Source organism: Lagenorhynchus albirostris, chromosome 7 (genome assembly GCF_949774975.1).
Source record: "Lagenorhynchus albirostris chromosome 7, mLagAlb1.1, whole genome shotgun sequence".
Taxonomy (NCBI): domain Eukaryota; kingdom Metazoa; phylum Chordata; class Mammalia; order Artiodactyla; family Delphinidae; genus Lagenorhynchus; species Lagenorhynchus albirostris.
In genome coordinates, this window is record NC_083101.1 from 1,758,861 (window position 1) to 1,784,591 (window position 25,731).

Below are 25,731 nucleotides of genomic sequence, written 5' to 3' on the forward strand. Positions count from 1 at the left end.
CATGGGTGGAGGGGCTGGGCCTTCCCGCTCTCTCCCTGGGAGAGGCCGGTGCCGGGGTGGCCAGGTGACACGACCAAGCAAAACTGCTCGCAGCTGGGAGCTGGCTTCAGCAGGGAGAGGGGGACTGCTGGTGTCAACCAGTCAGGAGATTCAAGGAACGTGGTCACGGGGGTCTCTCCAACTTGGATTCCAGTCCCAGCCATCTGCTCACTTTCTGTGTGACCCTGAGCAAGTGACCTGCCCCCTCTGCGCCCTGCTTTCCTCCTGTGGAGACAGTGGTGACCGCCCCCTCCAACGGGGGACATAAAAGGAGAGTTAGTGAATTTGGGGCCCCCCCAACCTTGCCCGAGGGCAGAGGCCTGGCTCTTGGGTCCTTCACTGGACAACAGGGCACTGAGTTGGGTAGGTGAACAGGCCCCTAGTGGGGGGGAGGGGAGCTGGGCACCAGATCAGAGCAGAGGATGGGGGACAGGCTGAGGGTCCCCTGTGTGGGAAAGGAGGAGGGGGAGCTCCCCAGATGTCCCCTCGGCCAGGCAGCCCAAGGGGCTTTGGTCAAGTCACCCCCAGTCCCACTGGCCCTGGCAGGGACAGCTCCCTCACCAGCACCTGCTGCTGCCCAGGACCCAGAGCCTGTGGCCCGCCAGGAGGAATGTTGCTGACGTCTCCCAGACACACCTGGGCCCTGGGTATCTAATGGGGCAGGGGCATGCCAGGGTCAGGAAACGGGGGAGGCCCTCGGGAGAAAATTCAGGGGTGGGAGCAGAGGCCCTGATCTCCCTTCAGTCGGGGGGAGTGCCCAGGGAAGAGCCGGCTGAGCAGAGGTGGGGGTGGGTGGCTGCATTAGCCACTGGGAGACCCATGATGAGCAGAGGTGTCGGTCGGGAAGTGCAAGGAGTCCCAGGCAAAGGTCTCGGACTCCCAGGGGCGTGGCCGAGCGGCAGGTGGGGCGGGCTCCTGGGGGGAACCACTTTGGACTCTTTCTGGCAACGGATACCCGGAGCGGAAAGCGGCTGAGCCCGGGTCGGATTCAGGATTTAGGGAGGGGGACCTGGCGGCCGCGGGGCGGACGCTGCCTCCTCCAGCAGCCCCGAGGGGGGTATAAATCCTCAAATCGCGCCCCCCCTCCAGCCTGGAGACCTCCCCAGGCCGCCCGGGACCTTTCAGGCGCTGACAGGTTAATAAAGCGCCGGCTGTCCCCTCGGGGCCCTCCGCCTGTCTGCAGGTCCGGCCGCGCTCGCTCCAGCTGGCGGCGCGTCGGGGCGGCATCGGGGCCCCAGATCCAGCCCCCCCGGCGCGGGGAGAGAGTGGATGCCGCAGGGGCCGCGTCCGCCGGAGGAGACGCGCGCGCCACGCGCCCCGGCCGGGACTGGGGGCTGGCGGGCGGGCAGCCGGGCGGGGGCTCAGCTGGGTCAGACCCGCGGTCACCGCTACAGTGCCCGTTTGCACACCTCGCGGGTCTGTTTCCGCATCTGAGCTGAGCGCCAGCTCGCGTGTTCTCCCTTTCCGCTCGCCCCACCCGGGCAGACACTCGAGCTCCCACCTCCGGGCCCCGCTCGGCCCGCAGACGTGACCTCGGACTGGGGGCCCAAGCCCGGACTCGAGGCTTGGAACCCGCAGGGAGGAGGTGGGCGGGGCAGACCTCTGGTGGGGAGGACCTCGGGCTGCGGGCTTTCCGCAGGGGAAGGTGGACGCCCCGTCTTTCGGGCCCCGTCTGCGGGGGTCACCTGGAAACCACAACTTATTTCCCACGATGGAGTCTGTTAACCAGGCGGGGCGTCTAGGCGTTTGTGGGTGTCACAGCCCAGGATGCGGGTTCCCGGCGCGCCCTCTCGCCGCAGAACCGGGCGGGGGGGACCCAGCTCCGAGTCCGAGGACCGGCCCTGGGGTCTCGGGGCCTCGGAAGGGACCCGCCCACGAGGGGCGCACCGGGCCGGGCCACTGCCCCGCCCAACCGGCTCCGGGCGCCGCCCGCGAGGGACAGAGCAGGAAAGGGCGCTGCGAAGCCGGTGGGCGCCGGGCGGGGGCGGGGGCGGGGCGGCCTGCGGGACGTTGGGGGAGGGGCGGCGCCGCGCCGTCCCGGGACCCCCCCCGAATTGCGGCGAGCGGGAGGGGCGTCGCAGGCTCGGGGTGGGAGGCACCCTGGTGGGCACGCGGGACCCACTTGAGCTTTTTTCGTGGAGGGGGGGACGGGGGCTAGGGCTCGTCAACTTTTTCTTCAACAGTAATCTCTTTATCATAATAATTAGAACATTAAATTTTAACATAGAATACTCATCTTGACATATACATTGTTGTTAATTTTTGAACCCGACGCTTGTATACATTATCAAACGTAAATACCTGAATAATAAAAATAATAATTTCGACCAGTACATAAAAGGACTTCTTTCCTTTTAAATATAAAATTTGCACAGGGGATGAAGGACCATAGGGAATCAGAGGCACACCTCTCTCCCTGAGACCAGGGGACGCGCCGCTCCCCTTCCTGCGTTAACTCCCTCCTCCCCACCTGCTGGCAGGAGGGGGCGGGCGTATCTTGGGGACTGGTCCCCCGACTGGGGCAGGAGCGGGCTGGGGGCCCCAGCCCCGGGGGCTTGCCTGGTTCAGTAGCAAAACGATAAATCAGTGGGTTTTCAAAGGAATCAGTCTGGAGCGCTAAATCCCAGGGGCTGTAATGATCAATTCTTTAAGCCCATAATTGTTCAAATTACTCTGAGCAACATAAAACATTAATTTTAAGAAATTTAATAGAAAAAAGCTCTTTAAATCCGCAACGAGATAAATGACACCCAGCATGACGACCTTTTTCCATACCTTGGTGACATTGAATAATCTGAAAGTTATTTACATTTTCATTCTTCGTGGAAAGTGTTGACAAGCTTTTGGCCGTGGGCGAGGTGCACAGTGGCACGGAGGGGCCCCCTCCCCCCTAATTAATGGGGGAGCAGCGACTTCATAAGCGGAGTTTTCATCAGTCTGCCTGGGTGACCTGCGGTGACGGCTTCCCCCGCCACCCCCGGAGCTGATGCAACTTGGCTCATTTTTCACCATAAAAATATTCCCTCCTGACCAGCGGAGCCCCCTCAGCGTTCAAAAATAGATACCAGCCTAAGAAGCAAGCCGTCACGGGGCATCACAGGGGTGGAGTCCAAGGCCAAACCTGGGAGAAAAGCACAGACTCTGCAGACCCCAGAGTCAGCGAAGCGTGTGTGTGTGGGTGGGGCAATGTGTATGAGTGTCACAGCGGGTGTGGAGGCCATCCCTGGAGAAGTGGTCGCAAGCCCCCAGACACTCACACAGCCCTCAGACCCTCAGTTCCATGTGTTCCCAAGAGCCCGTCCAGGTTGTGGAATGTGACCTGTCAGGGGTCCACCCGGCTGACATCTGCAGAGCTGGGGTGAGGCTAGGTCCGGGGAGCCTGAGAGACACAAGGTAGGGATGACCTGGGCTCCCCACTGAGTCCCACGTCTGTTGTTATGGACCTGGTAGAGCGCAGGCTTGGGTCAATGGACTCAGGGACCCTCCCATCCGTGCTTACTCACTGCAGCTGTGTGACCATGGGTGAGCCGCTCAACCTCTCTGAGCCTGCAAAGGGGAGCAAGTGCAACCTCCTTTCCAGGCTTACTGGGAGACTTACCAAGGCAAAGCCGGAAACAAGCCTGAGTGAAACGCTCGGCAAACCTTGGGGCAGCACCTAAGCCACCTTCCTCAGGTTCTGAGGGCGAATCCCATTGACCTGGAGGAGGCAGAACCCGCCAGACCCGCCGGACCTGCACATACTCACGACTCAGAACACAGAGCTACGTGCAGAACAGATGCACACGCCAGCGACTCTCACACGCAGGCATGCTCACCCGTGAGCACATTCACCCACTCTCTACACAGCTCACACTCACAACCCCCCAGCCATGCTCTTTGAGGGCAGTGACATGTGAACCATGGGAGGGGCCTCTAGCCTGTTGTCACAGAGGTCAAATACCCACTCGGCCAGGTTAGATCAGACCTGCCCTGAGGCGGGGGCATGGTCAGAGTTGCCCCAGGACTTTCTCCCTAATCTGTAGGTCTGGTGGCTGTGAGGGAAACATGGCTTCCTTCCGTGCTGAGGTTCTGGGGCCCTTGTGTGCCCCGTGCTTCTGAAGGGAGCATTTCCAAATCTAGGGGTGGGGAACCCAGACAGGGTCAGAGGTGGCTTACATCCATCTGCCCTGCTCCGGCCAGTGTCTGCCCCACTGGTGGGCAGGAAGAGGGAGGGTGGGGAATGGCCGGAGGATGTCCTCGTCCACGTGGACCGCATCCCGGAACATGAGGCCCGGGAGGGAAGCCCACGTCCATCCCCGCACGCTTGCGGTCCACACTCAGCACCTCTGCAAACCCTGTTTCCTCAACCATCAAAGGGGATGATCCTGGTCATTGAGCATGGGAGGAGCCGATCACGGCCCCAGGGAAACAGGAATCAGCCCCGGCGGCACCGCTGCTGGGAATGTTCACAATGCAGCCACTGAGGAGAACAGTCTGTTGGTTCCAAAGCCCTAAACACAGAATCACCAAGTGACCTGGCCATTCCACTCCTAGATCAAACCCAACGGAACTGAGAACAGGGACTCAGACAAACACCTGTACAAGGATGTTCACAGCAGCCAAAAGGTGGAAATGGCCCAAATGTCCATCAATACATAAATTAATTTCTTTTTTTTTTTTTTTGTGGTACGCGGGCCTCTCACTGTTGTGGCCTCTCCCGTTGCGGAGCACAGGCTCCGGACGCGCAGGCTCAGCGGCCATGGCTCACGGGCCCAGCCGCTCCGCGGCACATGGGATCCTCCTGGACCGGGGCACGAACCCGTGTCCCCTGCATCGCCAGGCGGACTCTCAACCACTGCGCCACCAGGGAAGCCCCATAAATTAATTTTAAAATGTGGTCCATCCATAGCACAGAGTGGGGCATGGACATGATACAACACGGGGGATACTTGGAAATGTCATGCTGGGTGAAGGAAACCAGACACAAAAGGCCACACGTTGTATGTAATTCAGTTTCTATTAAACGTCCGGAACAGGTGGATCCCCAGCAACAGAAAGTAGACTCGTGGCTGTGGGGTGGGCGGGGGTGGGGAGTGGCTTCTAACGGGTCCGGGGTTTCTGTCTGGGGCGATGGCTGCGCCTGTAGGGTTTAGAATGGTTAACTTTGTGTTATGTGAATATCACCTCAATTGTTTTAAAGTCTTTATTGAATTTGTTACAATATTGCTTCTGATTTATGTTTTGGTTCCCCCCCCCACCGGGGTGGCACGTGGGATCTTAGCTCCCCGACCAGGGATCGAACCGCACCCCCTGCATTGGAAGGCGAAGTCTTAACCACTGGACGGCCAGGGAAGTCCCTCACCTCAATTTTATAAAGGGGGCACCACTCACCCCTCCCAGGCAGGCCTGGCTCACAGCCTGTCGGCAGACAGGAAATCATGTGATTAAGGAGAGCAAGCAGGACCAGTAAGAGCCCTCCCTCCTCGCCCCCCGCCCTGCTGGGTCATGGAGTCAGCATCAGCGTCCCACCCCTCCAAATGCTTCCCCTCCCCAGGGTGGTCCCTGGAAGCCCCCCTCCCGGGAGACCCTCCCCTCCAGGGTGGAGCGCACAGAGGGTCCTCAGCGCTGCTGGCCTGGGACGGGGGCTGGTGCATCTGTGGTGGGGTCCAGGGGCCCCACCTGCAAGGCAGGAGTCTGGCCGCAGAGGGACCCTCCCCAGCTAAGTGCATCGGCCCAGTGTCACCAGCTTCCAGCAAGTGACAGGAATGGATGTGAAGGACCCACTCCCCTTCCCGGAAAGGGCTTGTCTGGAGAGGAGGGGGGCTTGGGAGACCCCACTGGTTGGGGGAGGCCCTTGGCACAGGCGGAAAGTGCATTTCCAGCCCCCAGCCCCTGGGGCCTGGTGGTCATTTGGGGAGTGGCTGTGTCCTGGCCCCCTGGCCATTGTACCCAAGCTAGCCTGCCCTGACCACCAGCCTTGTTTGACTTCCAGAAAGGTCAGAAGTCGAGACCTGTGATGTTCCCGGGTGATATGGTGATGTGGTGACACACTCTCTTCACATGCTGCCCCCCGCCCCCGCCCCGTTTTCTTTCTTTGCTGGGGGAACAATGCTGGCTGCCGGCAGGGCAGGTGGCCCAGCGCTGGGGGCGGCCCCTGCAGCCTCTGCACTGGAGGGACTCGCCCTGGCCTCTCTGGGGGGCAGGGGAGGCCCGCCAGACAGCCAGCCACCACCAGCTCTGAGCTGTGGGGACCGGTCCCCAGGTGATGGCAGGTGGGTGAAGAGAGAGCTGGGCGCTCGGCCCTCGGAAGGGGGCAGCCACCAGCCTGCGTCGGGCGCCTGGCGTCCCAGGCGGGGTGTGGGGGGAGCATTCCTCGCCATCTCCTCCAGCGATGGCCTCAGGAGCCCGGCTCATCCTGGGGCCACGAGGCTCTTACACCTTCTGGACGATTCCTTTTCGGCTGGTCAGGCAGAAGCCTCTAGTAGTTTGCACTCAAGACCTCAAACTGGACTTTCCTTGGGTGGGGGGGCGGCTCCCTGTCTCCCTGACAAGGCTTTGTTCAGAGCTCCCGCTAATCTTTAGAATGACAAGGTTTAAAATTTAATTAGCAAGTTCCTCTTATGCAAACTCTCCTCATTAAACTAAGTGTCCTATTAGTTAAAATGAAGCCCGGTGGGGGGTGGGATTTGGATACAGGCTGGCTGGCCCAGCGGAGACTGAGACGGATAACGAGGCAGGAAATTTTACGGGCGGCCTTGGCGGCTCCACGTCGGGTCATAACTTAGGTGGGCGGAATTCTCTCCTAGTCCTTCAGGTGACATCAGGCGTCAGAAGCCGGAGGCAGGAGCAGGCTGGCTGGCGGGGAGGCTGTCAGGGAGGTAAAGTATGGGGGCGTGGGATACACTGCAGCCTGGACAGATGATGTCACCAGCGGGGACCCCTGAGCCCGGGGCCCTACCAGGTATTTGGAAAACGGGTGGATGGCTGCTGGTGGGTGGCTGCTGGGGCCCTCCTGCGGTCTCCTGGGGGTCCCTGCTCTCCGGTTCCATCTCCCAGGTCCAGGGCTGCCTGCTCACAGCCCCCGGAAGGCAGAGGCCACAGTCAGTGTTTATGAACGAATGCGAATGGCTTATGTCTGCTTATGAAAGTAATATACGCTCATCGTGCAAACTTTGGAAAACAGAAAAACACACTTCACCCCGCCTGCAAAGGCGCTGAGGTCCTCTAACCAAGAGACCATGTTGGTATTGCTCCTTCCAGACTGTTCGCTGTGGTGCGTGTGTTTTGGGCGGGTTGCGTCTGTGCACAACGGCTTTGTGACCTGCTTCTTCTCTCGGGCGTCGCACCACGGCCGTTTCCTGGGCCACCAAATGCCCCTTCTGAGATGTGTCTGCTGGAGGCCTTATCTGATGTCTGACTGGCCGTTCAGGCCTTTCCTACTGTCTGTACTGGGCTCCTGGGGGTGTCAGCTCCTGGCAGAGCAGCCCAGGTCCAGCCTGGGCAGGAGGGGGCAGCTCACCGGGCTGATGGGAGCACGCTGGGACAGCCTATCCCTACCTGCGCGCCCTAGAGTCCAGAGCTGTTGGCCCAGGACCCACTGGGGAAGGGTCAGCATCTTCCTTCTCCAGGGACATCTCCCTGGCCGAGCAGACCAACCCTGTGTAGACTTCCTCTTCTTTTCTAGAAGGTTCCCACACCAAAGCCACTCCCACCCCCCATCTATAATCCCCCCTGTCTCTGACGGGGCTCTGAGCACAGTTGGGGGGGCCCACAGCCATCTCCGTGGCTCCCACCCCACCACTAGCTCTCTCCTCCTCCCCCGGGGGCCGCTGGCTTGGTCCTGTGGACTTCCTCCAACTTCGGCCAAGGGCCCCCCGCTCTCGGAAGCTCCTGGGTGCTCTGCACGAGTCCTTGACATTGTGCATTGTGTCAGGTGGTGGCTCTGGCCTGGGGGTGGGTGCACGTGGTTATAGGCTTGGGAAGGTCCGGGGGGCACTGAGGGGACGCAAGGGGTCTCTCTCCGGGAGCAAATGGGTGGAATCGTTCCATTCAGAGGAGGGTTGGCACCTGCGCTTAGATGTTGGCTTTGGGCAGCTTTCAGCCGGGTGTCTCTGGAGCACACGGTGATGAGGTGACGGCTGAGGCTGGAGGGGACGCCCTGGAGAGCAGCTGGTGGAGGGGCAGCAGGTGGGTCCACACCGGGATGGGTGGAGCTGCAGGAAAACCCAGAGGCAGCCCGGAACCGCGGCCATTGCTCCTCATTGCCCGTTCCTGTAAGTGTCATTGTCGCCCTCCCACAGAGACGGCATGCCTTTCCCAGGCTTTGGGCCCCTCGTGCCGGGTCCCCCACCTCTGGGCCATCCTTAACCCGACAGCGTTCTCCACCACCGGCTCCCAGCCCCTTGTCCAGCCCAGGCGCGCAGGCGTATGGCCTCCCAGCTGGCCAATGAGCTGGGGGCTCCCAGCGGGTCTGGGGGCTGACTCCAGAGGGCCTGCCCCTGGGAAGAGGCCTGTGCAACCCATCCCGGTGGCCTGCACCCTCCACCCCTACATCTGGCCGTCCATCTCATCCATCTGGCCCTTTGTGTGTTGGCTGCAGTTGGCGGGTGGCTGGGCAGGCGCCCCACTAGGTCTAGGCAGGCGGCAGTCCCCTCCCCAAGAGACCCGGCCGGCCTCCTGTCACCACCTTTAACAAACCCGCTGAGGAATTTTTCAATGGAACCGTCTCCTGACTTCCCCCAGCCGCTGGCCAGGAGAGGGGTTAATGAGCCTGGGGTCGAGGGGGATGGGGGAGCCCGGGCAGCCGCAGGGGGCACAGCCGCCCCCTTCCTCCTGTGCCCAGGCCCAGCGGGACCTTCCGTCCCGGCACCCCGCAGTGCTGGCCCAGAGCCGGGACATGACCCAGGGCAGCAGCCGAGTGAGGGAGCAGCGGCGGGGAGGGAAGCAACTTTAACTCAGGAAAATGCAGAATTAAGGATGCTTCCCCACTTGGAGTTTAAGGAATCTGTGTGTTTGCTGTTTGCTGTTTTCATCTTGGTCCATTAGTCATCAGCTGTGATTCCAACTGATATGTTTAATTAAATGACCGATTCCAACTTTTAGGGTCAATCTCTTACTAACTTCGTAAACCGCACTGGAAACATAAGAAGACATAAGAGTCTCTGTGTTTCCAAGTTTACTGTGGGTTTTTTTGATATACAATGATTTATGCTTTGGGGATTTTTTCTTTGTTCCGTCCAGAAACTAAAGTTATGAACAAGGAAACAAAAGTGGATTTTAAATGTTTTAAGTGGATTTTAAATGTTTAAGGGCATTTCATTGAGTTGTCGAAGTTCCTTAACATTGCTCTTAGCATTTGCTAAGCTTCATGAGAGAAGTTTATATTTGTAAACTGAACTTAAAAACTTAGCAAACAACTAGAGTTGCGAGTTAATTGAATATTTGAAAAACCAGATTACACTGAATCATCTTTTTTATGGGAAAAAAAAGAGAACATTCAAGAGCACAGGATAAATTAACAGCACTCGGGCTATTTTGTCCTCCGGGCGTCCTCCGGGTCTGGGGTGGCAGATGCCCTCCCCGCTCCTGCTGTGGGGGCTGAATCATGTCCCCCCAAAAGAGGTGTCCGTGTCCTCACCCCCAGTACCTGCGAATGAAAACTTATTTGGAAATCGGGTCTTTACAGGTGTGATCAAATTAAGAGGAGGCCGGGCTGGGGTGGGGTGGGCCCTGACCCTGAGTAGTTAGTGTCCTTCAGAGAAGAGGGAAATCTGGACCCGGGGACACAGGGAGACACAGGGGAAGGTGGCGCTGTGATGACACAGACAGAGATGGGATGATGCGTTACAAGCCAACGGGCGCCGGGGACTGCGGGCTCCACCAGAAGCTAGAGAAGGGCCTGGAACGGACGAACCAGCCCAGCGGACACTGGGATTTCAGACTGTGGCCTCTAGGGCTGGGAGAGGGTATGTATCTGTCCTTCCGCTGCCCAGGGTGTGCTGCCTTGTCACCGTGGCCCCCTGCAGGGAGGATTCTCAGCTCCACCCCAGGCCAGCGTCCAGAGCTAACCAGCCCCCAGGAAGTCCGCTCAGGACCTTGGTGAGAGGCGCTCAGGGTCCTGTTCACCCCAGGCCCGGGGGCGAAGTTAGTCAGCTGGGTGCAGAATCGGGTGCAGGGCATCCCCAGGGGGCCTCCGTCCTTCCCCCCACCCGGGCTGCCCCGGATGCCCGCAGCCCTGCCCCCCCGCAGCGGGGCCCATCCCCTTTGGCTGCCCATCCCGTGTGGACATCTGCAACTTCACCTACGGCCCAACGGTGCTGCCGACTCCCCCATCACTTTTGTATAGGCAGAGAGGGTGGGAAGCAGCCCACCAGCTGCTCCCTCTCTCCCCAAAGGCCCCAGCAACCCTGCCCGGCCCTCCCAAATCCGCCAACGTTAGAAAGGATTTGTGTCCCCGATAAATAAAGCAAAGTTAAATTACATCCGCTCCGGCTTAAATTTTCATATTCTTATGTCTCATCTCCATAAAGAAATTCCATTCGCCGGCCTCGCAGGGTGGCCTCTGCCAGCTGCCAGGACTCCTAATGAAATTTGCTCCTCCAGGCAGGATGCCCGAGGGGCGTGGGGGCGGCCCGCCCTCTGGGGGAAAAGGTAAAAGGCCAGAGTTCAAATTATTTATCTCCCTAATAACTGAGCAGATCCCCTGCCTTCTGCGGTCGAGGCCGGCGGGGCTTGCAGGGCGGGGCAGGGTGGGCGGTGATATATGAGGGGGCGGGCCATCCTTACGGCAGTGACCCCACTGCAAGGGCACAGCAAGGACGTGCCTTTTCAATGTCCCCAGGGCCGGGGACCCATCACTTCCGGCGGGGGGGGGGCGGTGCGGGTCAGCCTGACCATCCCCGGGGGCGGCAACAAGCACTGACCCCACGTGCCCGCCGTAAACTGCGGGATCGGGGTCAGCGCTGGCTTCTGCAGACCTGCTAGTGGCTTTCCCCGGCCTGGGACACAGCGGGCTCTTAGAGGTGTTGGGTGTACGATGTCACCCAGGGGCCTCGAGGGGCCAGGGGTCCAGGCAGAATGGACTGGAGTCCCAGACAGGAGCGGAGATGCCCAGATGGCTGGCATCCGTGGGAGCGCCAAGCAGGGAAGCCTGCCCGTGTGCGACTCAGGGAGCAGCCCTGGCGAGGAAGCATGAGGCCAGAGTGTGGGCGGAAGCGGCTGGACAGCCCTGGAGACCCCAAAACCAGGACGAAGAGCCGCAGCTACATTCTGAATCCCTTTGTTACAATTAAAATCAGGGCGCACGCCCCTGCCCCGCTCCCCGAGTGTCCTTCCGGGCGGCAGGGTCCTCCAGCACGAGAACTCACTGGGCCCCTGGCTCTGTGGGTCGGGTCTCTGGGCCGGGACCAGGGTCTCTGCAGTTTCCTAGGTCCCTGGGCCCCAGTGGCCATCCTCTGCCCTCCCCACCTCCGGAGGGGTCATCCGGCGGAGCAGGCCAGCTCCTGTCCTGCATCACAGCGCCATACCCTATTCGCCCCCCCTCTGGGTCTAGCCCCCCTGAGGACCCCCGCCACCAGGGCCCGGGAGAGCCCCCAGCCTCGCTGGACAGGCAGCAGGGCCCCATCTTCCGCCTTCCTCTCCGCCGGCCGCCCCCGCACCTCGTATCTACGGCCACTGAATCTGTGCGAGCGGCCGGCCCCCAACCCCAATATATCTCCAAGTATTGATCCGCCTTAGGCTGATAGAAGTTCAAGCTCATGGGGTCCCGCTCTTTGACCCCCAAATAGGGTATGAATCTCAATCGAATAGACTGATATTCACACGTGGCTCCTCCCGGGCTGGAAGCTGCGGGAAAATCAATGAAGCGCGCTAATGACCCTCAATTTATAGAACACCCGCCATTTTCATATTAGAATAAATGTTATGCTGCACGGGGGGGAGGACGCAGGGGGCCCTAAGGAAAATATTTCTTAGAGAGCCTTTTCTGCTGGAAAATGACGTGCGTGGAATTTTATGAAGTCAAATTTATAGACCTCATTTAGGCTTATAATTGAAAACTCCTTATGAGAAGGACATTAAGTAGAGTGCTGGGGGCGGGGAAGCAGGGGCTGGGCAAGTGGGTGGTCCCAGAGCTCTGCGGGGGCGGAGCCGCTGGGTGGCAGGCACGGGAGGATTGGGGGGGGTGCCCAGGGTGCGGCTCGGCAAGGTGAGGGGGGCAGCTGCGGGCCGGGCTGGGGGGTACCAAGTCATACCCATCCCAGGGTGTCAGGGCTCCAGAATCCCGGGGCATCAGCCTGGTGGAGGAAGAAAGGAGCCGAGGAGGTGAGCCCCCTTGCGGGTGTCAACACACGCGCCGGGCAGGTACACACACTCACTCACAGGTACAACTGCCCGCCCCCCTGCAGGTACGCACGCGCACGGCCACGTCGTGCCCACGCATGCACACGCTGTACACGTGTGTGCACACGTGCGTGCGTGCATGGGCACGCGTGCCCGAAGCCACATGCCCACAGTGCACCCCACACACACACACACCCTGCACACGCGCATAGAGACACACACACCTGCTGCTCCACAACCTCCCTGCCACCTCCTGCTTCAAAGCCACGCCTCCGATTTCCCTGCTGAGGGAAGTTCTTGGCACCGAGGGTCCCATCCCCAGAGGGGCTCAAAGTCACAGTGTCCTGGGGTGGGCGGAGGGCAGAGGGACACCCTGTACATTTTTATTTAGATAAAGCCGCAGGAAAGCACTGCTGGGTGACTGGAGGAGGCACCCCTGTCTGGCAGAAATGGGCTCAGGCCAAGGGCAGAGCATCACGGCCGGGTCTGACACCGCAGCAGGAAGCAAACCTGCGGCCTGGATGGCGACGGAGGCCAGACGGCCCTCCCGCGCAGTCCCAGGCAGAGGCCGGCCTGGCGTTATGTGGGGGGCCAGGAGGCCAGGTCCAGGGCCTCAGGGTGTCTCTGGGGGACACTTGGCCCATCCCAGCTGGCGCATCACCTCCGAGGGTCTCTGTGTCTGTTGGGGAGAGCTGGGGGCTGCCCGTTGGCTCCCAAGTGAATCCCGCCCGCTCTGGGCCTCAGTTTCCCAGCTGTAACTAGAGAGGTGGCTGGCCAGACAGTCTGAGAGCCTATGACTCCGGGCCCCAGTCTGGACACCCCCGCCCGAGGGGCCAGTTCAGATCTCGCACCACCCTTGCCAGGAAACACCCCCGATCTCAGATGGAGAGAGGTCTAGCCGTGGGGATCAGGCATTTCCTGAGGGGTGGATTAAGGCCGGCTGGGGCAGGGATTAGCTTTTCTCCTAAGGGGTGTCGTCTTCCCCAGGCAGGAGACCCTCCGGGTCTGGGGATCTCCACTGAGAGCTCAGAAGGTTGTTTCCAGGCACGGAGCAGGGGCAGAGCGTGCAGGGGGCTTGGGGAACCCCGGTGCCACCCCCCATCCAGGCCTGCCACCTTCCCTGCCCCGGCTCCGGGCCGCTATCACCCCTAAATCGTAGACGCCCAGCGTGACCTGGGAGGTCCCCACTGCATCTCTCTCTCTCTCCAGAACGGAATGGCGAGCAGTCATGTGTTACTACCCTCCATAAACTCATTGGCCGCTGCCCATGGCTCCCGGGGTGGGACGGGCATATCTTACATTTTCAACTTTATTAAAGGAGTGAGTGTAGCTTGGGAATGTTGCCTTCTCTCTGTGGTCAATTCCACTCCTGGAGGTGATAAATCTCCCCGCCTATGATTTGTGACTCCGCACTCGCAATAAATTAAACCTTTCGTGATGAAAAGGTTGGCGCTCCCGGCTCTGCTTTAGGTCACGGTGTTTGTCCAGAGTGGGTGGCTCAGAAGAGGCACCAGCCAGGCTCCCGTTCCCGCCCCCGCCAGCCCCTTTCTCGTAGTGGGGATTGGGGGCCAGGGGACGGCTCGGGGGAGCCGGGCAGGGAGGACACTCGGGTCGCGGCAGAGCCGGGCCCTCCGCGAGGATTTGCTCCCGACTCGTGGCTAATTCCTTCTCATCCTCCACCACCGATGGACATTTTGGCTCTCGGTCTAAAATTTCTAGAAATCTCTGTAGTAATAAAGAGCTAGTCATTCTTGCCCTTCTCAGCGGCAGGGTGGCAGGTGGACAGGGGCCGAGCTGGTGAAGACCGTCAGAGCTCAGAGTGCTGCCTGGGCCCCGCACTGTGTGGTGGCCTTAGGACTGTGCCAGGCGTGACCTTCTGGGTGGCCTCAGCGGGAGTGGGATGGACAGAAGCCTTGGGCTTGAACCGCTGGGCTTCCCCGGCCGCTCTCCCAGCCTCGTCCTTAATCTGTAGGATGAAGACACAGCCACCTGAGAGAGACCGCACGGCCCGCGCAGGCAGTGACCACCCGGCCAGCTAGACTGCTATTAAGCAAGGGCTTCTGCCGGCCCTGACTGTTTCAGAGCAGAAACGGCTGGACCGTGAATGCCAAACACCTGCGCAGAGGCTTCTAGAACCAGCGAGGAAAGCGGTCAACCCACAGCCCACTCCGGTCAGGGTTGCAGGTGGCACCGAGGACATCGGCCCTGGGCAGAGGGAGGGTGGAGATGGGCCCCCGACCCCCGGCGGGTCCGCGTCGGCAGTGATGCCATCCGAGGGGGGCGACATTGCCACGGAAGCAATTCACAGACTCATTTAGGGCTTTAACCCCCAGCTCCAGGCCCCCTGGTCTAATAGGCTGCAAGTCTGTGTCAGAAACCAAAAGGAATGAGGTCTACATTTTGGAAGAAAAAGACTTCTGGCCTCGGTTAGGAGCTGATCCCAGGGAAAGTGCTGGAGAAATTGCTCGGCCAGGGAACAAAATCCCGCAGAGCTGAGAGGAGCTGGGCCTTTGCGGAGCCAGAGTCACGGGGCAGCGGCGTCGGGTTTCAGGGTGCGACCCGGTCGGGCCCACATTCCTGCCCGGGCAGGAGCTTAGGCGCTGGTACTGGAGACAAAAGCCCTAAGCCCGGCTTCCTCAGAGCCGGGCTGCGGAGCCGGCATGCTGATGAATCCGATCGTTTCGGAAGCACTCGGGCCTTTTTGGTTGATTGCATTCCAGTGCCCCCTCGGAATTCCCATCTATTTATTTTATTTAGGTTTTGGTTGGGAGGGGGTGGGGAGCCTGGGTCACCAGGAGTGGTGCGTGGGAGGCCTGCCATTCTCCATGGGTCTGAACAATAGCGTCTCTGTTGAGCCCAGGGAGGAAAAGGAGGCAGGAAGTGGCCTGGGCAAGGGTCAGGAGGTCCCTTGGATCCAAAGCCCCCCGCTGGGGAACTCAGTCCCCCGCCCCCAAGAGCTGCCCCAGGAGGGAGGTCCATCTTAAGGCTCCGGGAACCCAGGTCCCATGGGTCAGCCCCGGGGCATGGCTGCTTCACTAGACAGCCTGGATGAACCCAGGTGGTCAGGAAGGCTGGACCAGCTGCCCAGGTAGCCTGTGGAGCCTCCTGACTGGGGCTTCAGGCCGTCCAGGGGCTGCCCAGAGTGGTGACCTGGAAAGGGCCCTCCCCCGGCTTCCACAAGCATCTGTTCACACCCGTTACCTGGCTCCCAGGGCCCCACAGTCCTGCCCCGCCCTTGGGGAGCTCCCAGCTGGGAGCAGGTGTACCAGCCAGGGGGCCACCAGGTAAGAAAGAGGACTGGGCAGTCCCTGGGGCTGGCCCTCTTTCCTGTTCTCCAGCAGTGCTGGCGACAGTGCCCCACCCACTCCAGCCCCACTCCAGCCCCCTGTGACCCGGCTCCTTTCTGAGTCTCTGGCCTCAGGACCTTTGCACTTGCTGTGTCTTCTGCCTGGCACACTTTCCAACTGTACGCTGGGACCCCCTCCCCAGGCCTATGGGACATCGACTCAGCCACACACACCAGCTCCCTGGGCCCTTTCCACGTGGCTCACCCCACTTGGAATCACTGGAGTGTGGTCCAGGTCTGTGCTGGGGAGCCCGGTCCCCTTGGGTCACAGTGGAAATGTCCGAGGCCAGTGAAAGTGGATGAGGGAAAGAGTGGGAGCTTGTGATGGGGTTTGGGACACACTACCCCAAAACGCGGCACCTGGACTTGATGAATGTTTAAAGCTGACGGAGTCTGAGAAAACTGTGGAAACAGAAGGTCACTCTGACCTTCCCCCACCTTCTCCCCTGAACCGTCGGGTGAGATAGGCCCTCCCAGCAGCCGGAGGATGGGCGCATCCTCATCTCTAAAGATGAGGGACCCGGGAGGAATCCTAGCCAGCGGGCCTTGCTAAGCGCCCCGTTTACCATGCTCACCTCACGCTCCTGACCCTCCCGGCTCCTCCATGACTGCCTGCCCCCATCACACGCGCCCCCATCGCATCCCGGGGCTCACTGTTTCTTCAGGTGTTCACTTCCTTAGCAGGACCCCATGTCATGTAAAACTTATATCAAATAGACTGTGTGCTTTTCTCTGTTCCTCCATCTTTGTCAGTTCACTTTTCAGACCCAGCCAGGGGCCCTAAGACAGGGAGGAAACTTGTCCCTCCCTTGATTCCTGGAGCAACGGGAGTGAGGAGGGGCGGGTGAGAGGGGCACAGACACAGCCGGGGTCGCGCACACCTGGGGCCGTGAATCAGTGTCCTGGAGCCACTGTAACAACTGTCACAGACTAGATGGCAGAAAACAACAGGAACTGGCTCTCTCCCGGTTCAGGAGCCCAGAAGTCTGGAATGAAGGTGCGGGCAGGGCCGTGCTCCCTCAGGAGGCTCCGGCGGAGGCTCCTTCCTGGCTCTTCCAGCTGCTGGGGGCCCCGGGTGTCCTTGGCTTGTGGCCACATCACTGCAGTCTCTACCCTGTCTTCACCCGGCTTCTCTGGGCTTGTCTTGAATCTCCTCTGCTCTTCTCTTATGAGGACACTAGTCATTGGATGTGGGACCACCCTCAGGCAGGACGATCTCAAGACCCTTAACTAATTACATCCGCACAGACCCTGGGTCTGCTGTTCACCGGCTGACAACGAGCCCTGGGCAGCCTCCCCGGCCTCTGTGTGCCTTCTGGACGTGGCTGTCCCCCCTTAGAGGACCGTGGAGGAGGCCAAACTCTAAGAGGCTCCCTGCCCACCTGCTTGAACTCTGGACCCAGAGAAATGCCCCAGAGGGCCCAGGAGTCAGGGCCGAGTTGACAGCGGTGTTTTCTGCTCTCCCAGGGGAAGGATTTCAGTCTGAAGGATGTCTCCAAACGTCCACTGGATGCCCCCAGGTGCAGCTGGCTGGGGAGCCCTTGATCGTAGTGAATATCCAGCCGTGTTTGCACCGTTGAGGCATCCGTGGCAGGGGGGATGGAAGAGCTCGTGTCGTCAATAGCGAACCCGTCGGGGCGTGCTTGGCGCCTCTGCGGGGCGTTACCAGGACCCTTGTCCCTGCCGCTCACCTGGATCTCACCTGCGGGGTTCGGATGGGGGTCCAAAGCTGTGCTCAGGCCCTGCCGTGTGCCCACCACCGCGGGAGGGGCCCCGCATTCCCAGGCCCGGCGCTTCTGACCCCACCCGGCCCACCACACGCGCTCAGCCAGTTCAGAAGCCGGAGATCCATGGGGCCACGTGGTCACCGCGAGCGAGGCCAGGACGAGGCCAGGACGATGGCCTGGCCAGAGCGAGGCCAGGACGATGCCTCCTTTTAGGTATGGGCGTCCCCCCTCCAGCCCTTCCAGCAGCGCCAGTGGCAGAGGTCCCATTCCCACCCCCGAAAACCTCACCTGCACATGGGGGCTTCCCAACCCTGACACTGTGGCCACTGCCACCAGGCACAGCTTCCGGCCACGCAGCCAGACGCTGCCGGCACCGGGCTTGGTGGACATCTGGGCCGATCCCAGTGACCATCAGTGCAAGGGGACCGTCACCCACTTCCGGATGAGTAAGCTGCGTCTCCCAAAAGTGAGGCCACTCGCTCAAGTTTACCAGTAGCTCCTGGGCCTGGGTCCGGGGTGGGGGCCAGGCCCAAGGCCATGACCAGCTGGTGGCAAAGACTTGCTTCCCACCCTGCTCATCCTCCAGGCCCTCCAGCCTAGCGGGAGCCCCTGGGGTGGCCAGCGCCTCCCCAAAGGCCCCCACCAGCCTCCCCGGAGCAGCCTCCGAGGCTGCAGCAGGAGGGGACAGGCTGCAGGGCACGGCCTGGAGGGGGGATTCCAGAGGCCCCCTGGGCGCTGCGCGCGGGAGGAGGGGCCTTCCCGCAGCCCAGAGCACCCCTCAGTGCCCTAGCTCCCCCAGGGACCCCTCCCCGTGTCTGACCACCCAACACCCGAGGGGCAGGTGCCACGTCCCATCAGGGGCGCCTCTGCCAGGGACCGTCGGTGCCAGCCCTGACGGGAGGGGTGCTGTCCACGGGTTCCCGGGGTGGCTTTAAGTTGCACAGGATGGAAATCAGACTCCACGCGGCTGCACCCGAGAAGGGGACGCGCTTTGTTTGCTCTGGGGGTAAATTCCAGCCTCCCAGCCTCCCCGCTGCAATTCCGTCCACTTAATTTGGCTTTTGTTTGGGTGGCCCCCAGAAGGGATTACCCGGGGGTCCTGTTACAATTCCCAAGTCTAGGCCCGGCTAATGAGTTCAGGGCCAGCGGCAGAGGTGAGCTCTCGGCCTGTTTTCATGTCGTCCTGGTAACAACCTGCCGTGGTCGCTCCCAGGCTCAGGGAGGCCTCCAGGTGCCGCTGCCCGAGGGGGAGGGCGGTCAGCCCGCGGGGGCGGGTGGGGCGGTCAGCCCGCAGGCCAGGCTACAGGCAGGCGGCGTCCCTGTGCTCGTGGGGCTGATGGCCCGGCAGAGAGGTGGGTGAGCAGGCCCACACACTGGGAGATATGCCAAATGGTGACAAGTGCTTTAAACAAAAACAAAGGTGGGGTGAGTGTCCCAGGGATGGGAAGGAGGTCGCCCACGTGGAGGACAGCGGGAGCTGAGAGCCTGCAGGGGAGGTCAGAGATGAGGCATAAGATGGGCTCTGCGGGTGGATGGGCTCCACTTTACAGAAGAGGAAACCGAGAATCAGAGAGGCTCAGAAGCAGTGCCCGGTGATGCAGCTGACGGGGGCTGGGCTGGGATCAAATCCTGGGGGGATTTCAACCTGCTTTCATGACCTCTCTGGCCCCCACCCGCTCTTCCATGAGTCCCTGACCCGAGAGCGAGACCCCATTGTAGCCGGGCTCCCAGCCTTATACACACCCCCTCCCAAGGCAGTGAGTTCCCCGGGGTGGGCACAGAGGAGTCTCAGCCCTGGCCTAGCTGTGTCCACCCCACCCCACCCCCAGCCCTGCCGACCCCCACCCCCACCCCCCAGTGGCTGGCTGGCCTCTGCTGCCCCCTGGCTGCCACCCTGGCCTGGCCTGAGCGACCCCACCATATATTACCCTGAGGCTCCGTCTAGGGCCCAACCTGGGATTTTGCTAACAGGTTCACCAAATTGTCAATTAAGTGAAAATCAATCCTGAGTCATTCATCACAGGCTGCTCGGGCAGCGCGCAGGTCTTCATCGATCGGCGCCCCCAGGGAGCGATTGAGGCCAAGTGCAGCCCCGCATCTGCTGCATCAGGGCAGCCTCTGCGATCCATCATCTAGATGGTCACTGCCCACCCCCAGGGGCGCAGGGCCCCCTGCCCGCTACCCGGAGGCTCCGCTCCCCAGCAGCCCCCACCTTGCCCCGCCCCCTCCTCCCAGCCTTCCCTGGGGACCAGGGCCCCTCGGGACCAGTGCTCCACGGTGACTCACCTTTCCTTCCCCGCTGGCTCCCATGGCCCTGCCATCTCCCTCTCCCAGCACCTGGGGACACTTTGGGGTCTCTTTCTCACGAGGAGCCATGGCCCTGAGGTCATGTCAGGGACTGGGGGAAATATGTGGCGGAGACTGCCTCCCCCCATTCTCAGCCTCCTCTCTCTGTCTGGCCTCCCCGTACTGGGGGCACCCTGACCTTGTCCCCCTGACTATTGCCCTCACCCCCAGTGAGGGGCTATGACCCAGGCGGAACCTTAAATGTGCTGAGCTGAGCTCCAGCCCCCCTTTAGGGACAGGGTCCGGTGAGGCCCCCATCTAGGGGCCGTGCAGGGGGCCAGCAGGCTGGGGTGCTCCCTGGACTCCCCCGTGGCGCCCTGCGCTCACGTGGGAAACCTGCAGGCCCAGGAGAGCCTGAGCCGTAATTCCTTTATAATGCAGCACTCAGACCGTCATCTTTATGTCAAGAGGAAATAAAGCAACTCCACCCCGCCTGCAAACAGCCTGTCTCCAGGCCCCTCTATTGGGAGCCTATAGTCCCCACCGGACAGATGAGCACGTGACAGGGAGAGCTCTCAACCCCGCTTCCTGGGCTTGAGGCGGAAACCAACAAGGGCTCACCGCCACCCAGAGCCCGTCCTCCCCTCGCATGCTCCCCTGAGTACAGGAGTCCAGGCTGCACGTAGGGATCATTCCGTGAGGACTTGGGAGGCAGCTAGCCACACGGGTCAAGGGCCTTACAATTGTCCGTACCTGTTGACCTTTCTGGTTGCACTTCCAGGGGTCGATTCATCTGCCTACCTGGGCCAGATGCTGCAATGCAGGGGCGGACAGGACACCCCAGCCCTCATGGAGCTGAGGCAATAGTAACCAGCCTAAGTAGGAGGAAGGCTCTCTGCTCAAAGGTATAATTGGAGCATTACTCACTCACGTATTCATTTATTTGCTTCAAAGTATTTATTAAACCATTGGAGGACTTTTGCTTCTAACCGTGAAGGAGTAACAGGGACTGAAATTACTTTCATGTGGAAAAGAAGCAACAGCAAAGTATGTAAAATGTATGAAACGATGGTTGTCTGACATTGGAATGTAGGCAGCACAAGACAGTGACCCCCAAGAGATGGGAAGCAAGCAAGGTGACCCCACAAGGGCCAAGTACCACAGGGGCGAGGGCTGCATGGAGAGCTCCAGAGAGCTGCAGAGCAGCCCCTCAAGTCCCAGGGGGATTGAACAGCACACGTGTGTGTAAGGAAAGCACGTGACACTGGAAAAGGAACACAGGGTAATCCTCAGAGCTCACACCTGAGAGTGGTTTCTGTTTCCACCAACTAGAGTGAGAAGGTCCCATGATACACAGGACGTTGGGTGGGGCACTCAAGAGGGCATTGCCTCAGCTTTGGGGCAAGATTATTCCCGAACTAACAGTGCTGTGGTCTAACAGACTAACAGAGATCAAAGGCCAGCCTCCAAAGGACCACACTGTTCCCAGTAATGTAAGCACACCCCAGAAAAGGCTCAAGAGGAGCTGCAGGGACACAGAAATACCCAACACACGAGAAGAGAAAACTCACAATGTCTGGCATTCAAGCAAAAATTACCAAGCATGCAAGGAAGCAGGGAAACGTGGCCCACGATGAGGAGAAAACTCAGCACAAGGACACAGAAATGACACAGATGAGAGTCAGTATACGTGGCCACTAAAGCAGGTGTTATCACCCTCCTTCCTCCTCCCAGAAGGTAGAGGGGAGACTGAGTTCCTCACAGAGGAACATGGACAATATAAGAAAAGACCTGCATCGAATTCCTAGACATGAGAAACACCGGATGGAATTAACAGCGGAGTAGGCACCAAAGAAGAAAAGATGGCAAGTGAACTTGAAGACACAGCAAGAGAAAGTGTCCGAAATGAAATACACAGAGAAAAACGACCAGGAAAAGTGGTACTGATTCACCTGTCATGGGGGCTCCTGAGGGAGAGCAGAGAGAATGGGGGATAGAAAAATACACGAAGAAATAATGGCTAAGCCTTTCCAAAACTGACGAAACCTGTAAACCGATGGGTCCAAGAAGCTCAACAAACCTTAAACACAAGAAATATGAAGAAAACAACACTGAAGCATGTTACATATCTTAAAACCAGGGATGAAGAGTACATGTTAAGAGCAGCTAGTGGGGAAAGTACATAAGGGACAGAGGAAGGAAGATGGACAGCCAACAACCTGCAAGAAGCAATGCAGGTGGAGGACAGTTGAGCAGTCCCTCAGGCTCTGGAAGGAAAAAAGGGTCCATCGACATTGAATTCTACGACTGCTGAAGGCTCTTTCAAAAGTGAAAGTGAGGGCTTCCCTGGTGGCGCAGTGGTTGAGAGTCCGCCTGCCGATGCAGGGGACACGGGTTCGTGCCCCGGTCCGGGAAGATCCCACATGCCGCGGAGCGGCTGGGCCCGTGAGCCATGGCCGCTGAGCCTGCACATCCGGAGCCTGTGCCCCGCAGTGGGAGAGGCCACAGCGGTGAGAGGCCCGCGTACAGCAAAAAAAAAAAAAAAAAAAAAAAAGTGAAAGTGAAATAAAGGCTTTTCAGGCAGACTAAAGCTAAAAGAATTCATCGCGAGCAAACCCACCCCACAAGAAATGTTAAAGGAAATCCTTCAGACAAAACGAACATTATTCCCAGTGGAAAGAGAGGTCTACACAAGGGAAGGAAGAGCACTGGAAATGGCAACTGCATGTCTAAATATAAAATGATTTCTTTCTAATTAAAAAAAATCTTTAAAAGGAATTGATTGTTTAAGGCAAAAAAAAAAAACCTGATAATGTATCATGGGGTTTACGACATATGTGGAAGTATGAAACAGTAGCACAGAGGCCAGGAGGGGGCTACTGTTGTGAGGTTCCTACACATACGTGAAGGGGTTTAGCGTCACCTGAGGGTAGATTGTGATAAGTTAAAGATGTGTAATCCTTAAAGAAAGCACCAAGAACACAAAATAAAGAGTCACAAATAATAAGCCAATAAAGGGGATAAAATGAAATCCCCTTTTAATCGTAAAAATACTTGATTAATCCAAAGGATGGCAGAAAAAGAGGAAAAAGGAAACAAAGAGCATCTGGAAGAAAGAGAAAACAAAGAGCAAGTGATAGCAATAATCACATTAAATGTAAATGGTCTAAACACCCAACTAAAAGACAATGATTGTGCTATTGGTCCATAAAAGGGAATAACATCCTGACACATGCTGCAAAGTGGATGAACCTTGAAAACATCGTGCTAAGTGAGATAAGCCAGATACAAAAGGCCCTATATTGTAGGATTCCATTATACAACATACAAAGAATAGTCAAATTCATAGCAACAGATAGTAGAATATAGTTATGAGGGACTAGGGGCAGGGAATGGGGAGTGAGTGTTTAATGGGGACAGACTTTGGGGTTGGGGTGATGAAAAAGTTTTTGAAATAGTAGTGATGGTTGCACAACATAATGAATGCAATTAATGCCCTTAAAGATGGCTAAAATGATGAACTTTATGTTGTATATATTTTACCACAATTTTAAAGATTAATAATGAAAAATGTAACAAACTTCATGTAATGGTACAATTTAAATGGGTGAACTATATAGTATGTAAACTAATATCTCAATAAACTGTTTAAAAGAAAAAGGTGGGGCTTCCCTGGTGGCGCAGTAGTTAAGAATCCACCTGCCAATGCAGGGGACACGGGTTCAAGCCCTGCCAGGAAGATCCCACATGCCGTGGAGCAACTAAGCCCGTGTGCCACAACTACTGAGACTGTGAGCCTACAGCCCGTGCTCCACAACAAGAGAAGCCACCGCAATGGGAAGCCTGCGCACCGCAACAAAGAGTAGTCCCCTCTCCCCACTACTAGAGAAAGTGCACGCGTGGCAACGAAGACCCAACACAGCCAAAAATAAATAGATAAATAAATAAATAAATTTATTTTTAAAAAGTTAGATTTAAAAAAAAAAGAAAAAGGCAATGGTTGTCATAATCAATTTTAAAAATCACTGTGTGCCAGGCACCGTTGTTGACAGTGGGGACTGAGCAAGTAACATTCAGCCTGGGCCCTGCAAGCTCACCTTCTAGAAGAGACCATGAAGAGGAAAAGCTGTGAAGAGTATTGGAAGAGGGGATGGACGTGATGGGAAGGAGGAGGCTTCAAGGAGGGGCCGTGGGGAGGAAGTTCCGTGGGCATCAGGGAAACAGGGCTGCAGGCTGAGGAAATTGCAGGGCTGCAACCCGAGTGGCCAATTTGAGCGACATTATTTATAATAGCAGTGAAATAGCATCCTCCTAAATGTCTAAATGTCAAGGAAACTATTAGGAGTTTTATGCTACAACCAATCCATTGAACATTTTGCAGCCATTAAAAAAATATTTTTCAAAAAGAATGTTGAATAACTTGGGGAAATGTCTGTTGCAATGGGTAAAAAACAGGAAATAAAGTCAACCATGTGATACAATTATAACAGGGCACAGGGGATATGACAACCGCTTGCCCCGGGCTGGCCAGTAACCGTGAGTCGGCCGCTGGGATTATTACATCCCATCCTGAGGGGCCTCCTGCCAGCTTCTCCCAAGGTCAACCCAGCCCCATTCGGTGACATCTCTCCGTCGCCCCTCTGCGTCCCCTGGTGCCCAGAGCCCCTGCCCGTGACCCCATGTAAGGGCATGAAAATGAGAAGGGCTTGGCCGTGCCCTCCGTACGCTGGATCCCGTGTCCCAGGGACAAATGAGAATCTTCCTTGAATATCCTCATAAATCTTCCATTCTAGACAAACCAGAGGAAGCCCAGGGCCAAGGAGAAAGGAGGAGGGGAGAGAGCCGTGTCCTCTGCTAATTCCTTCCAACTGCTGTTTATTGAAATGAGGCACCAGGGATAAACCAGAGCCGGATCGATGATGGTCTGTCTAATACAATCAGCTGAGGGCCACCCGCCTCCCGCCCCACAGGCAGCCCCTCCTTCCAGGTGACGGTCCAGAGGAAAGGGGCCTGGACCAGCCGGCCCCAGGCCCTGGGAACCTGCCCGCCTGCCCCCCCCCACCCCCACCACCAGGGGAAGCTGCTCACGAGGCGTGGGGCCCATCTGTGGAAGCAAAGTGAGGCTGCCCTCTCTCAGCTCTGGGCTGACCCCGGCCTCCTTGCCCTCCCGCCTTCCGGCAGGGGCCCCCAGAGAGGTGAGCACGGGCCCCGGGCCCAGCCACCGGCTCGTGGGGAGTAGGGCTCCGACCCACAGCCTCTGGCCGCTGCAGTTCCCAGCTGGCCTGCACCCGGCCCAGGTCTCCGCCCATCAGCTTTTCCTGCCCTGCTCCCCACAACTGCAGCCCCAGCCCTGGGTACCTGGGGTCCCCGGGACCTGGAGTCTGTGATTCCCCTCGCGCAAGCCCTGCAGCCCCGCAGCTTGGTGCCTGGCTCCTGGCGGCGTCTTCCTTCTACGTTGAGTAACCAGAGGCTGACAGGGGTCTCAGCCTGGCTGAGGGCAGAGTTGCCAGGAGATTTCACCAAACACGGACGCCCTGGAGACGGATCACACTGGAAAGGCCCCCCAGGGGGTGGAGTGGGAGCTCTGATCTGGGGAGGGGGCGGCAGGATGGGCTCACTCAGGACCCCGCTGGGCCTCCATGAAGTGGATCTGACGGTGGTGGTGGCACAGGTGGCCACGGCTCTGCACCCCCTGCTCAGATCCAGGCCACGTGGGACATCCACCAGCTCCACTTAGGGGCCAGGCAACCTTACCTGGAGACCCAGGGGTGGCGCTCCTGGGCCCCCAATTCCCCAGGAAGTGGGGAGACATGGGCTCATCAGGTAGCCAGCTTTGGGGGGTGGAATCGTGGTGCCCCAGCCCCCAGCTTCCTGATGACAAGCCTGCTTTCCGAGCGCCCCCCTCACCTTCAAAGTTGACGTCTGAAAGCAACTGTGATCAATGACCTCGCCAAGTCAAGAACTAGTCTTTTCGAGAGAGCCTTCCAGGTCCCACCCCTCAGGTGAGGACCGTTA

General features: G+C 58.8%; 1 protein-coding gene across 1 annotated transcript; it reads left to right on the forward strand.

Annotated features, from left to right (window-relative positions):
- Nucleotides 1-8,803: 8,803 nt before the first annotated feature.
- On the forward strand, nucleotides 8,804-25,179 carry LOC132523118 (basic proline-rich protein-like). Its single transcript, XM_060153667.1, has 8 exons — nucleotides 8,804-8,935; nucleotides 10,251-10,357; nucleotides 11,570-11,678; nucleotides 17,171-17,223; nucleotides 17,767-17,896; nucleotides 18,644-18,782; nucleotides 24,704-24,833; nucleotides 24,987-25,179. The coding sequence occupies exons 1-8, from the start codon at nucleotides 8,804-8,806 to the stop codon at nucleotides 25,177-25,179; spliced, it is 993 nt and encodes a 330-aa protein (XP_060009650.1).
- Nucleotides 25,180-25,731: the final 552 nt, after the last annotated feature.